The following is a 14,865-nucleotide window of genomic DNA, read 5'->3' on the forward strand; positions in this document are numbered from 1 at the left end:
AAGTGCCTTTACCTGCTGAGTCATCTCACCAGCCCCAAGAACTATGTTTGCTCAACCGCTCTTGCTCACACATTCTGCTATCTACTGTCTAAAATCATTACTGGCACAACAGCTCATGCTTATAAATACCAGCACTTAGGAGAGACAGAGCGGGAAGGTCTGGATGCCTGGACTACTCAGATCTACTTAGTGAAACCCTGTCTCCAAAACATAATAAACAAAACCAAAAACAAACAAACAAAACAAAAATGTGACAGAGAGAAGCTGGTCTCTGGTAGCACAGGATGCCGTGTCTGTAGTTCTGTTCTCCTAACATTCTGTGTATTTCAGTGACCTTTTGCCTTTTTCCTAGACACTTGATTTTGAAGAGAACATCTTCCTGGAGCCAGTGGAAGTCCAGTAAAATGTCTGGTACTATTCATCTGTAGCAAAGACAGTGGTTGTGATTCATTGTTCAGTGTTTGTTAACACACATTGATTGAGCATTGCTTGTTTCTGTGTTAGATACCAAAGGTTAAAAAGCAAAGCATGAGAACAAAATCTTTGTTCTCAGTGGGAGCGATAAATACCTTGCAAGTGCATGTTTAAGATCAAGCTGTGCGGTGAAGGAAAGTAAACAGGGACCATTAGAGACACGGTGATCAGGAACCCAAGGCTAATGTTTCGGGATACAAAACAGGACTGGATTTATGGCTCTTTTCACTTTCTCTAAGAAGTGATAAAGAATCTTTGAACACCCTAAAGCCTTATTAAAGTTACAGTGTCCTTTAAGGGGTGTGACTCCTGGCAGGTCAGCCGTGCTACAGTGGATGACCCCTACTTCAGTATATGATCAGCACGGATTAGAACCAGTGAGTTCTATGGCAATACTTAAAACTAAATCAACAATTTTGAAAAGAGGGTATGAAGTTAGACTATGGAGGTAAGTATGGATTTGGAAGGAGTTAGGGGAGGAATGGGGGTAGAATATGAGCAAATATACTGCATGCATATATGAACTTCTTCAAAAATAAAATATTATACAAACAAATAAATAAAATAAAAATTCCTGTGTTGATAATCTAAACTCAAAAGAATGCAGTAGAACGACCTATAATTTCAGATCCTTGAAAAAAATACACGTGGGGGAAAAATCTTTAAGTTTCAATTTTCCATTATCAAACTTTGATAACAGCTTATATACTTATAATGTTAACAAGGGGGAAATAAAGAATCACAAATTGATGGCCAAATAATTACATGTATTTAAATATTCTAGATACCAAAGGAAATCTAGAACAGTGTGAATTAAAAAGAAACCAGTAAGAAGAGCTGTGGCTTTGGAGAACAAGTCACCGAGGCAGCTGGGCATGTTCAAGGACTATGATCCCGAGGTTATGAAATCCTTTTGGGTAGGACACTTGTGTGTCAGGTATAATTTTTTTCCAGACATAATATTTGCACATTGTACAGTTTATGCATGTATATAACGATCACTGTATTATTTAGTCAATGATGGAGTCCTTCTGTTTGTGGCAGGTGCTGTTTTAAACCACCACTTTATTAAGAGTAAGAGGAATCAGAGATTGAGTCTGGCAGGACTTCAGCAGACAGGAACAGAACTTCTTAGGACAAAGGCACTTAGAATCACAGCATTCTTCCAAGACTTTGGCTCTCAGCTAGCACAGGAATTCTGAGACCCAGAGAAGTGAGGCTCAGAATCATGAAAGTCGGCAGATTCTGATAGCTGCTTCAAGGCGGCCAGCATAAAGTGAGACTGCTGAGCTCCATTTCCCAAGAAACCTTTCGCTAGGCATACTGCAGAAGTAATCTTAAATTGGGTCTGCTTGCACCCACAAGTTCAAGTTCTAGTACAAACTACTCTCCTTCTCTGAGCTGGAAAGCCCGCCCCCCAGTATAACCATAGCAACCGCTGACTCCAGTGCGCCGGTGAGCTGGGTACCGCCCCCTCCCTGACAGATATTGTTTCCCATCCTCTGTCCACATGGGCGCACTGCTTCACTATTGGTCTGTGGCCCAAGACTGTGCCTTGCTCCCACCAATAAACGGCCTGTGCACGTGCACTCTGGTGTCTTTCGATTGGTGAATCCCTCCTGATCACGCACCACCGTCCTGCTCAGCCCGGTGTGGGGGCGCCAATGAAATGACTAAGTGACCACGTACAGCCAATAGAAAAGAAGCAGGTTTCGCGACTGGCCAATGGCCGCGCTCTGTGGGCGGTCCGTGTCAGCCCCTTTCCAGTCCCAGTGGGGTGTGTTAAAGAGACAGGGCCCCGGTGCGGGTGTTTCACCCGGCTGGGCGCTGCGGCCGGCCGTAGTGGCCCTGGGCGTGCGGCCGGCGCCCGTGACAGCAGCGTCGCGGAGCCGGCTACCCCGACCTGGGGCCGCTGCAGATCTTGGTGGCAGAGCCGTATCATCTGGTGGGATGGGAGGCGAAGCGGGAGCCGATGGTCCCCGGGGCCGTGTCAAGAGCTTGGGGCTAGTGTTCGAAGATGAGAGCAAGGGGTGCTACTCAAGTGGCGAGACAGTGGCCGGGCACGTGCTGCTGGAGGCGGCAGAGCCGGTGGCCCTTCGCGGGCTGCGCCTGGAGGCCCAGGGCCGTGCCACCTCTGCCTGGGGCCCGAGCGCTGGAGCCAGGGTCTGCATCGGTGGCGCCTCTCCAGCAGCCTCGTCAGAGGTGGAATACTTGAACCTGCGCTTGAGTCTGCTGGAGGCTCCAGCTGGTGAGCATGGAGATTCCCAGGGAGGAGGCGGGAGGGGGCGCGCCAAGGGGTGGTGGGTGGCACTGAGGGAAGCTTCTGGAAGGGGAATCATTTGCTGTCACCGGTGAAGGGCAGAAGGCCAAGCCTGTGCCCCTTACCTGGCTTCTAGAAAGAGGCCAAACAAACCCTTTTGTATTGGTGTGCCTTTGAACTTGGCTTCCTGGGATCTTCTAGTAACCCATTAGGGAATCGTTGCCATGGAAACCTATGATCAGACTGTCTGGGTTCTAGGTCCTTCCTGACCTGGAGGCATGGAAGGTGGAAAGTGGTGATGTTCCATTATGTGGTGCCCAGAGTTTGATGGCCTTCCGCTCCTGCCTGTCCTGGCCCTAGACACTCCTGGGTTCATGATGATTTGCAGAAAACTAGATCTTGGGAAAAAGGAAGTGGCATTTGGGTTCAATAGACGTGTTTCCTCACTGGGGAACATGAATCACTAAGAGGCATCCATTTCTGTACCTCTTCTTTCTCTTATCTCTCCCCATTCAGAAAGACCTTTGGAGACAATGCCTGCTATCTGGGCATTTCTGACTTTTCCAGAAGTGCCCATGCATATGTATGTTGGGTTAATGTGATGGTATTTCATCATGAAAATGCTAGTAACCGTGAGTCAGTCTTTTCTCAGTGGAAACTAGTGTAGACTTTTACCTGTCTGCTTCATCATCTTGTACCTATCAAATCCCTTAAACTTACTACCTATTGTACCTTATCCTCCTGTGGAGAAGCATAGTGTCCAGTTAAGTCCTCAAATGTGTGCCTAACAGGGGCTGTCTTTTGGGTAATGGGGTGTGGCAGGTGAGAGCTCTTGCCTGCTCTAATGTCCTTTCCTCACCGTGGGTCCCAGGAGTCTTTTCTCCAAGTGAATAATAACCAACAAGGATGTTAAAGATGGCTGACTGGAGGGAAGGCCATTGAAGAGGGAAGTAAACAGGTTTTTGTCTAAGATTCAGGCCCTGAGCCTATAAGGATGAGACGTGAACATCGCTTTGGTAACATCTGGGCTAACAAATAGGTTTTGACTCACAAGTAAGATCTTGTCACTTTGTTCTAATGAAACAGCTAAATCTAGACAGCTGCCAGTTTTCCTAGAATGTGTTAGCAATAGCAGTAATAGTTTGCTTAAAGTCAGCTTTTATTTGTGGGGTATGAGAAACATTCCCCCAGATGCTTACAACTTGGAAGAGCTTAGCAACTTGACACAGATTCTCAGGGTCATTAACTCCGTAAACTAGTTATCATTCAATGACCTGGAGTGATTTTTTAAAAACTGTTGACCCCCTAGGATCTATTTTTTAATTGTCGGGATCTATTTTTTAAAAGTCTTCCCAGAATATTCTTTAAAATTATTATTCTTATTGAACCACTTGCTATCAGTGTGGCTGAACCACCACAAGTCCTTATGAAAAGATTGTGTTAGAAAGACCCAGAGTCCTGGGCTGAAGAGATGGCTCAGCCATTAAAGGCTAGGCTCACAACCAAGAACGTAAGAAAGACCCAGGGACCAAAGCAAAGCATTGGCTTCAGTTCACAAGCACCCACCAGAGTGTGACCTTACACCAGCCACTCCTCCCCACTGCAACATTTCTAGATCCCAGGGCTCATGAGTGAAAAACTTTCATTAACAGCTCTGGGTGGAAGTGCTTCAGTGGATGAAGCAGCTTCCTACCTTGTAGCCCTCAGTGGACAGGTAGAAGCAAGGAGCCCCAAAACAGAAGCAGAAATGGCCACACTGGACATCTTCTGAATGTTTTTAATTAAACATAAAAATTAAAATTAAGAAAGAAACAATTTTCTTGGTATTACAGTGTTTGTCCAGTTCCTCAAATTGATTTTTCTCATTTGAAGTACTGTAAGTCCTGTGTTGACTTGCTTCCTGAGGGGCTCTTCATCTCTCATATCACTTTTGAGTATGCTGGCAATTCTGTTCTCTACATGCCTGTTCCCTTCATCCAAAATCTACCCGCTCATCTGTACTCTGGTCCTCAGACCCCAGGCCTACCATTGTTCATATGAGCAGTCTCTGGACTTCAGGACTGTAATCTTAACTCTTGCAGATATCCAATCATCTTTGCTCCAGCTGGCCTTGTGAGGACTGAAGTACTCATTATCACCTGAGTTTGCCATTTTAGTCCAGTAAATCCATATTGCTAAACATTTGTGTACACTTTGTCATGTGTCAACGCTCTTGCTGCTTTGGCTGTTTCATTTATAACTCTTCCTAATACTGTGACAATCACAAGTCACACTCCATCTCAGCTCTGTGGGCCTAATGAGCCCCTTGGAAGTGATGAGGTAGAGAAGTGTCCCTTGATTCCAGTCCTCTAGCTCTGCTGAGACCCTTCTGAGGCTTGTGTGGCCACTCCTGCACATTGGGAGCCTCTGGAACACACGCTGCTGTATCACACCACCTAATCTGACCCTGTGTCCTTCTGAGTAGTTATTGTCCACGATGCCTTCAGGTCCTCCACCTGTGATGTCTTTCTTTACAAACTGGACCCACATTCCTTGTTTCCCCTTAATGTAGTTCATAGTAAAAAATAGGAGAGATTTAGAAGACTCATTGGGTCAGTGATGCATTCTTATTCTCTAAAGATAAAAGACTGAAATACTGTGTTGTTGATAAGTAGACCAAAGAAACCCATCATATTAATGGTTTTGACCATATAGAGTAGAAACAAATTCAGGTAGCAAGACAAATCCCAGACCAAGTTGTCTGCCATCTTTTCTCATCGGATTACCTCTCCCCATAATGTAGCCTTTATGAGCTTGAAGGGAAAGTCTGTCACGTGCCATAGTGAGCCACTGACCAGAGTGGAAGCCACAGGTTCCACTTTGAATCTATGCTAAACACATTGACTGTGGAGATTCATCAGAAGTTCTGGTGGTGCTTCTGGTCTTACACCATCCCTTCCTGGACTTTGGCCCTGGTTGAGTAACAAACATGTGAATGAAGTTGAATGATGTTATCAAGGACAGGAGAGGGGACCATGCCTGCTTTCACCCATGAGAAGTCTCATCAGTCTCAGTAGAGCTAAAGGGTGACGAACCAGCTCTTGCTGCGTTGGCTGTTTTATAACTATTACTAATACGGTTACCAAGTTTTCTACCTCTGTCCAAAGAATACATAGAATGAATATTGTAGTGTAGCCAAAGAAATGTAACTTGTCAGTTAGTTGTAGGTACAATTTAGTGTTGATATCTCACGTTAGTATAATTCATGTGTATGTATACATGTGTCTGTATATGATATGCACTACATATGTGTTTATACACACATGCTGTATATATTTATTTATATATTATATATTAAAATACATTATATATTATATTTTATATATACACATATAAACTATTTGCCCTAGATAATACTTTATGGTAATTGTATAATTGGTCATCTTATAGACAAAAGGGGTGTGTGTGTGTATGTGTTATTTCTTGGTAAAAGATAAATTCAAATTTAATTCTCTCAGTCTGTTTAATGTGCTTAGAGTATATTGTCAGGAAAACTACCTTTAAAAAAATGGCTTACATTGTCAAAACTTGTGATTTATTGTTGGCTTTAGTTAAAATGCAGTATGGTCTCTTTCAGGTGAAGGTATCACCTTATTACAACCAGGAAAACACGAGTTTCCCTTTCGCTTTCAACTTCCATCTGAGTAAGTGATGCTATGTTTTCCATTTCCTCCCCCTGCCTTGTGTCCATTATTTGAGCACCCCAGTGTTCCCCAACACTGAAGAATGTGTGCCAATCCTGTGGTGCCTCCCTGTACCTATTGTCCTTTTCCTCCTTAACCCACATTTTAATTTAACGCATGCTTTTCCTATCTCTGAGTAGCTGAAAATAAGCTCATAAACCAGTATCTTTGGTTTATTTCAGACCTTTGGCAACGTCATTTACTGGGAAGTATGGCAGTATTCAGTACTGTGTGAGGGCTGTTTTGGAACGACCCCAAGTTCCAGATCAGAGCGTAAGAAGAGAGCTCCAGGTTGTCAGTCACGTGGATGTCAACACACCACCCTTATTGGTAAACTCTGCCCCTCCCTCCTTTCTGTAATGATGTCTGCATTTAGTCAGCGTCTGCTGGTTCAGGAAGCACAATGCAACCCATAGGCGTTCGCTATGAAGATATGATTCTAGGTTGGGCAAATTACAAATTGTGTGTATTAATTCTATTGATTATATCCCTGCTGTTCAGGGTTGCTTTTGCCAAAAAGTTACACAGGCTTGAAATGCATTAATGAGGCTTAATAACAATAATGCAGAGGAGAGAGGGGTTACTTTACCAGCACGGCCGTATTCGCAGGACTGTGGCATTCTAAACTCTCCAATAATAGCAGGTTGAGGAGCAGTAATTACCAAAGAGTATTAATCACACTCAGCCTGTTATTGAAGCCCAGGCCATTATGCTATGTATCTTTCCATTCTGCATGTCATTTTCTAACATTAAGTAAGTGTGTGCAGCTGCCGCCACGGTCCTTTCACTTACCATTCCTTATGACAGATTTGGCCACATTAAGGCATTGAACTTCTAATAATCATCAGGAATACTGTAGGCTGGGAAGGAGGATCAGGCTATAAGGAACAACAGAATAGGCAAGATGGGGACTAATGAGCTACATTCTTTTATCTGCACCCATATTATCAAAATAATATAAAATTATACCTTCTACTTTCATGAAAGCTGCTAGGACCAAATGGGTCTTCATTTAAATATGAATGAATGGTGTTTTTTTTTACTTCATAGATAATGCTGACATAATTTAAACTTCCCATCGTGACACTGATGTGGCAAAGATGTGTTTTTTACTATTTAGATGTTTCTTTTTCGAGCTAGTATTTTTTAAAGACAAGGGAAAAGCCGGCAGCTAAAAAGTTTGTTAGTTCTTATTTCCCCACGAAGTAGAGTAAATGTGATAACAGATGAAAGACCTGCTGCACGGTTTAGCCAGCTCCCTGCTCCCTGGCACAGGCCCCCTTGAACGGCTCCTTATCCCATTTGGAAGAGCGGTGGCATTAGTAACTTATATCTTTTTAAACTTGTGTAGAATTTTACACTTCTCTAAAATTGCCACTGGTTTTATGGGAAATCACTTATTGAGGTTTGCCTTTTTGTCAAAAACAGATACTTGACCTTAGTATAATTTCTAAAATAAATGAACAATAAAAGGTAGCCAGCAACAGTTTTACAGAAAAGCCAAGAATCCTATAGTGGGGTATAATGGGCCTCAGCACATTTTCAAACCTGCTGATACAAGGTATGTAGATGCCTTTAAAGCCCCCAGACTAGTCCCAGGACACTTGAAAGTTCTGTCTGATATGCAAAAAGACTGTTTTCTTATCCCATGGAGTATAGCCGGACAGTGTAACATTCTGATTGTAACAGTGTAAAGATCTCCTGATCTTTACCTTGCCTTAAAACACAATTCTGTCATACTAATAAGAAGGGTCAGGGTAAGGGTGCTTGCTCTGAGCACAAAAAAACTGAAGTTCAGATTCCCAGAACTTATGTAGAAGCTGGGAGTGGACATGCATGCCTATAACCCTGGAATTTGAGCATGGAAGCTGGTGTATCCCAGGGGCTCACTGACAGGGTAGCCAGCCTAGATTAAAAGGCAAGCTTCAGGTTCACTGAGAGACTATGTCTCAAAAAGAGATAAGGAGAGAGTGATAAAAAAAAGACTCTGGACTTTTTCCTCTGCCTTCTGCATGTCCTGGCATGGATGTACATACCCGTGTGCACACACACTTGTGCGTATACTGCACCATTCCCACCATACGTACAATGACAGTTCTGTAATATTTACAGTATGAATAGGACCCTTGGTCACTTTTCTACAGGATGTTGTGTCATTCCCTAGAAACACAGTAACTTCAGGATAAAGTTGGATGATGTCACACAAATTTGAATCTGAGAGTTCACTCTAGTTTTCATGAGAAGGAACCAGCTTTCAGCACTTGGTGTCACATGAGAATAAGAAAGATTGATATTTCTTGATAATTATTCATCAAAGGAATATAAGTTTTCTGGAGTGGTTTAATGAAAGTCCTTTTATTTGTAACTTTCAAGACTCCTATACTGAAGACGCAGGAGAAAATGGTTGGCTGTTGGCTTTTCACTTCCGGTCCCGTGTCACTGAGCGTCAAGATTGAGAGAAAGGGCTACTGTAACGGTAAGCAACTGTGTTCTGTGGAAGACTGCAGAACAGACTCATTGATTTTACTGGGTGATCAAAATGATTTTAAGCAGAAGGCTTTACGACCTATGAGGTACATTGTATTTTAATATATTAAGTAATTAACATTTACATATTGTAAGACCATTAATAATAGTCTCCAATAAAATTTCTGTTTTCTCTGACTCTGATCTGGTGTCTTTAGTCACAGAATAAAACTGAGGAGCATGGAGAAATGCTGGAATTGTATTTTACTATTACAAAAGAAGATATAGAGCTTTCAGAGTGTCGTACTATAGATGTGTAATGTTGTGAACTAACTTCTCTGCCCCTTCGTTGTCTGTACCTTAACCCTATGGATTCCTGAGAAGCAAAGGCTTCACTCACTCATGGGCAGGGTTTTATTCCTTGGCTCTAGGGAGGTTGTTAGTAACCTTTATACCTAACCTCCTACTGCATCGTTTCCGTATATGCCTCTCCTTAATTTATACATGCTGCTTATTTACACGTCTCGACGTAGCGTTATTAGTGTCTTTTTACATTGGCAGAGTGAGTAGTGCAATTGGTATTAACTGTCAGCAGCTACATTGAATGTCTACTCCTCTGTTGAAGATTTCCCACAGAAGCTTCAGTAGGGTTGGGCTGTTGCCGTGTGTTTCGATGCCTTGAAATTTTTCTGAACCATCCCTTAGTCCTTCTCATTTTTTTTTTTCTCTCTTTAGGAGAAGCTATCCCTATCTATGCAGAAATAGAAAATTGTTCATCCCGACTGGTTGTTCCTAAGGCAGCCATATTCCAAACCCAAACGTATTTGGCTAGTGGGAAGACAAAGACTGTCCGGAACATGGTTGCCAACGTCCGGGGAAACCACATTGGTTCTGGGAGTACGGACACATGGAATGGGAAGATGCTGAAGATTCCACCTGTCACTCCATCCATCCTGGATTGCTGCATTATCAGAGTGGACTACTCCTTAGCTGTAATCAAAGCTTCTTGAATCATTAAAAATACATAAAACAGAGCAGCAAGCGACGTGATTGCAAATATTATCTCTAATTATTGCATCAATACTTGGAAAAATGTTAGCATTGCTACCATTTTTGAGTACATGAAAACTGGCCTTCACTGTTAAAACCCTATCTCTACCTAGGGGAATTTAATGCAATAACCTTAAAAGAATTGAGATGGTATGAGGACTGTTTGTTACGTGGAATGTAGGTTAATTTTCCAGGATTGTTAACAATTTGTGCCAACTTACAGTGAAACATATGAAGGCCACAGTTCTCTGTCACAAGCCTGTCCTGTAGTTAGTGAACTCTTCATTTTGTTCTTCATTTATTCTTAGGACAATTTACATTTGTCCTCAGGGTGGCTTGGTGACAAAGACATTTGTTTCTGTGAGAAGGAGGTTGAATTAGCTTAGTTCCCATGAGGTTTACCCTAATCCTGTGCCTTCCTATCCCTCACACAACGCTTCTTCTTTTGTACACATCAGGTATACATTCACATTCCTGGTGCTAAAAAATTGATGCTGGAGCTGCCTTTGGTTATTGGTACAATTCCATACAGTGACTTTGGCCGCAGAAACAGCAGTATGGCAAGCCAATTCAGTATGGACATGTGCTGGTTGGCGCTGGCCCTACCGGAGCAGCCTGAAGGTAAAACATTCAAGTTATCCGCAGTGAAGTTTTAGACAGAGACTAGCTGACAACAGAACATGCCAGGAGTAGTCGTGCACATGTCAGCTCTTCCCCACCACATCACTGTCTACGTGGCTGTGACCAAATGCCTGACAAGAGGACACCACAAGGAAGAAGGCTTTGCTTGACTTAGAGTTGGAAAGTCCAGCATCGTATGGCAGTGCAGAATGTTTCAGCTATGGCTTCAGGCATGTGAAGCAGCTGGTCACATTATATCCACAACCTGGGAGTAGAGGGAGATAGGTGTTGGTGGTGCCCACTATGCCTCTCTTAGCTGAGTGGGGGCCTGGACCTGTGGACAGTGCTGGTAACATCCAAAGGGTTCTTCCTTCTTCAGTTCAGTCTCTGGGAGTTCCCTGACAGCCATGGCCTGGGTTTTTGTCTCCTAGGTGATTCTAAATCCAGTCAGGCTGACAATGAAGACGAACATCACAACTACTCTATTGTTTTATACTACGAAGCATGATATAACGTTCCTGGGAAAGGAACCTTGAATGTTTACTTTAGCCATGACACAAAGCCAGTGACAAACCCAGGAATAAAATAGCCATTTCCTAAGGCTAATTTGTAATATTAAAACAATGAGAGATGTTTAAAATAGAAGTCTAGATTGTTGCATATTTTCTAGAGCTACATCTCGGGTATTTGTTGCCTAGGTTATAACATGTAGATCACAAAAAAAATAGAATATAATTGAAAATAGGATAATATTAGTAGCTGTGTATTAAGAGAACCAAAACTTTTCTTGTGATGACCATAATATCCAAGTTTGGCTCAGTCTCGTGCCTTTGTAAGAGTTCAGAAGACTCAAAAGTAATTTTTGCATTTTTACATGGATTTCTTAGCTCAAACTCCAATTCTGTTTCAGCACCACCAAACTATGCAGATGTGGTATCTGAAGAAGAATTCTCTCGACATGTTCCTCCGTATCCTCAGCCCTCTGACTGTGAGGGGGAAGCCTGCTACTCTATGTTTGCCTGCATACAAGAATTCCGTTTCCAGCCTCCGCCTCTTTACTCAGAGGTAAAGAAAATTAGACTCATTATGCTGTCTGCAGACACTCATTCTCCATTCATTAATGTGCTGCCACTGCTGACTCATAATTGGTAGGGTATATGTATAAACTTGTCCTTACAGTGTTGATAGTTTATCACAACCACTTACCGAATTTGCTGGTGTTTTGCTTGTGAGCTATGGCATTCAGCATTGTAAATTGCCTTGAAGATGTTTTATTTTGCCACAGAAGATAAGAGAACTCAGTCATCAGTGGGGGGCTTAATGATAGGTGGTTATCAACTCAGGCTTGCAGTTATCATGTAATTAGAAGTAGGTAGGAGAACCAAGGTGCTCTGGCCATCACCTCACTATTCTGCCTCTGTAGGTTGATCCACATCCTGGTGATGCCCAAGAGACCCAGCCTGTATCCTTCATTCTCTGAACAGACTCCAGACTTCACTGTGCTGTTACCAACTTAGAATATTGGTTCTTTTGCCTGCCTTGTTGGATGAGAGAGAAAGTTAACTTCAGAACGTTGGTGAACTTCAAGCCTGAAGATGACAGAAATGAAAGCATATGTGAACTTTTAGTGGTCCAGGGGGATGGTTACGCAGTTTCTAAGGTGGGCTCACTTGTCCCCTTTAAAAGTGGATGAAAATATGAATTGAAAAACAGGAAGTCCTGGTGGTAGGAGAGGATGTGACAGAATGCCCGGACTGTTGAAGAGAGGAGTCTTAAGGAATTAGGATGTTACTGGAGTGTGCTCTGACCAGGGTTCACACACTGTTATGAACTTACAGACTTGGTAGGAAGACATGGATAAAGGGAACAAGACAGCTTTGAAGTGACTGTGAATGAGTGAATGGTCTACTTTCAATGCAATTGAGGTCCCCAGGTTTTGGAGTCTCCATGATTTCTTACCATGTTACCATAGCAAGGATCCAGGTCCTTGAAAGTATCCTGTCTGAGGTCAGTGGTCATGTGACATCCTGATGGAAATGACAGTGGCTCCAGTCTTTGGTGAGGAGGCTAAAACGTACCTTGAAAATTGGCTATACAGTAGTAGAAAAACCTAGAAGGGATTCCTTAAAAGCTTGCCATATCAAAAGGAAAAAAGGAGTTGTTCATGAAAGTGTGTGTTGTAAAAGCCTGTACTTCTTACACTTTTAAGAACTGCTTGCAGGGCGTATATTTGATTTTCCTCATTCCTTATTTAGGGACTATTAGAAAAAGGAGGAGTGACATCTTTGGGATACCTGATACCTACACAGAACAGAGTGTTCTCGTATCCTACCTCTAGTGGCTTTGTCAGACCTGCTCTCAGAAGTCCAGGCCTGACTGACCTCTGGGGTTTCTGCTCTATGCAGTTAGCAGACGCCTCTCCATCTGTCACTTGACCTGAAAACTAGACCAAGGGAAAAGTCCATGAGCTCAGCATTAAATAGAAATAAACACCTAAGATTTCAAGAAATCCCAAATCAGAAGAGGACAGGAGTGTGCCTAAACTTGGTTCCTGTGAAGAGGCCTCAGTGGGCGGATGGCAGCTTTTGGGTAGTACGCTCGTATTCCAGTTTGTTAGTAATTCCATTTATACTGTGATTTTTTTTTTCTTTAAAAAAATTGTTTTGGTGCAATATTTTGTTGTCTTTGAGCCTCAGGATATTCAGACCTACAGGGCTGTGTTGCTGCTGGCAGGGTCAGCCATGTCAGCCTCTTCCCTCTGTTCACAGTCACATGCTCAAATGTTTTGCCTCCAGTCTGTTGATCCCATGAACTGAGAACATTTCTGACACCAGGCGGGAGGGAGACTCTCACAGTTGAGATCTGGACAAGCCAAATCCTACGGGTTTGATTTAGAAACCCAGGTGCTTCCCAGGCAGAATGGCATGCCACACCCATCATGGCGATGGAATTACCTTTCAATCACCATGTTCCCTTAGAGATATTCTTCTAGGGTGAAATTTTATATCAAAAGTCAGTGGGCCATTTTGTTCAGGGATTTTTGTACCAATGTTCAGTAAATGTGTACTTCTCCCCTCTGATCATACCTCTCCTGTGATCATCTTACACGTGTATTTCACTGTATGCCGTTGTCGAAAATGCCAAATGGTATTGCCAGTACTTGTGATGTGGGAATCACCACAAAAACCTTATTTCTTGTTTTGGTTTTTAGAGATTTCTTTCTTTCTTTTCTGTTGTGTGTCTGTAAACAGTTACGATTGCTCACATTCCATCTAAATTGCTTTTATTTATTTTTTATTATTTTTTATTTTTTTGCTATGGAAAAGATGGTGAGCTGTCTTTTGGCTGTTAGCCTGTAGTTTACGAGCTATGTCAAGTCATGGTCCATCCATGAAACCAAAAACGAAGGGAAAGAAAGCAACGGTACGGAGTGGACAGAGAGAAAATGGAGCAGCTTGGCTCCCTGTAGATAAGCCGTGGCAGTCAGGTTGGTTAGAGAAATCATGAAGTCCCCCACAAAACAGAAGCACAGCTAACAATGGCATTGAAGAGTGCAAAGAAATCACTTTATACCTATCTGTCTGGCCTGAAGCTTATACCCAGGATGACAGGAATGTAGAAAACTGCATCTGAAACCCTGTGAATGAAGATCAGACTTTTAGCTGCTAACACTTGCCTGTTTAGTCCCTTCTTGCTCTCATTTAGTTTGGGAAAAAACAAAAAGTGCCCTTAGGATTTTCTTTGGGATGCACAAAGCCTGAGATTCAGAGTGTGCATCTTCTGGTGCACACAGTTTCTTCCCTTCCCCCCCCCCCCCCGGGGCAGAACTTTACTTCCTGTGTCTTTGTTTTGCACAATAAGAAACTCAGTAGGCAAAGGTTGTGTTTTTTGGTAAGTTCACTCGCTTTTTAAAATTTTTATTAAAAATGTAATAATTTAACCAAGGGGAAAATAAAGATTGTATTTTGTACTCTTCTTTGAACCCCATGGGTTCCTTTTTTGTTAATAAAATGGTTATACTAATGATCTGGGTGGCTCTTGTTTTATTCCTGTGTTGACTTCAAAGACTGAGTTAAATCATCCTAGACTTAAGGAAAATCAGTAGCCACACACAGCCTCCTGTTATTAAGGTCATTTGTTTATACATGAGATCAAGCATAAGGCCCAGCCTGGAACCTACTGGGTCTGTACATACGAGCAGGTGTCCAAAGGCGAGAAGGTACTAGCAATCCAAGAAGGCACTGGCTAAGCAAGTGTAGGTAAACTCATGAG

General features: G+C 42.6%; 1 protein-coding gene across 1 annotated transcript; it reads left to right on the forward strand.

The window, feature by feature from the left end:
• Positions 1 to 2,254: 2,254 nt before the first annotated feature.
• On the forward strand, positions 2,255 to 14,619 carry Arrdc4 (arrestin domain containing 4). The gene is made up of 8 exons (XM_028776726.1): positions 2,255 to 2,722; positions 6,351 to 6,417; positions 6,639 to 6,786; positions 8,830 to 8,932; positions 9,658 to 9,914; positions 10,431 to 10,593; positions 11,504 to 11,658; positions 12,017 to 14,619. Exons 1-8 carry the CDS (start codon positions 2,425 to 2,427, stop codon positions 12,071 to 12,073), a joined length of 1,248 nt encoding a protein of 415 aa, XP_028632559.1. The 5' UTR covers positions 2,255 to 2,424; the 3' UTR covers positions 12,074 to 14,619.
• Positions 14,620 to 14,865: the final 246 nt, after the last annotated feature.

Source organism: Grammomys surdaster, unplaced genomic scaffold (genome assembly GCF_004785775.1).
Source record: "Grammomys surdaster isolate TR1022 unplaced genomic scaffold, NIH_TR_1.0 271, whole genome shotgun sequence".
Classification (NCBI taxonomy): Eukaryota; Metazoa; Chordata; class Mammalia; order Rodentia; family Muridae; genus Grammomys; species Grammomys surdaster.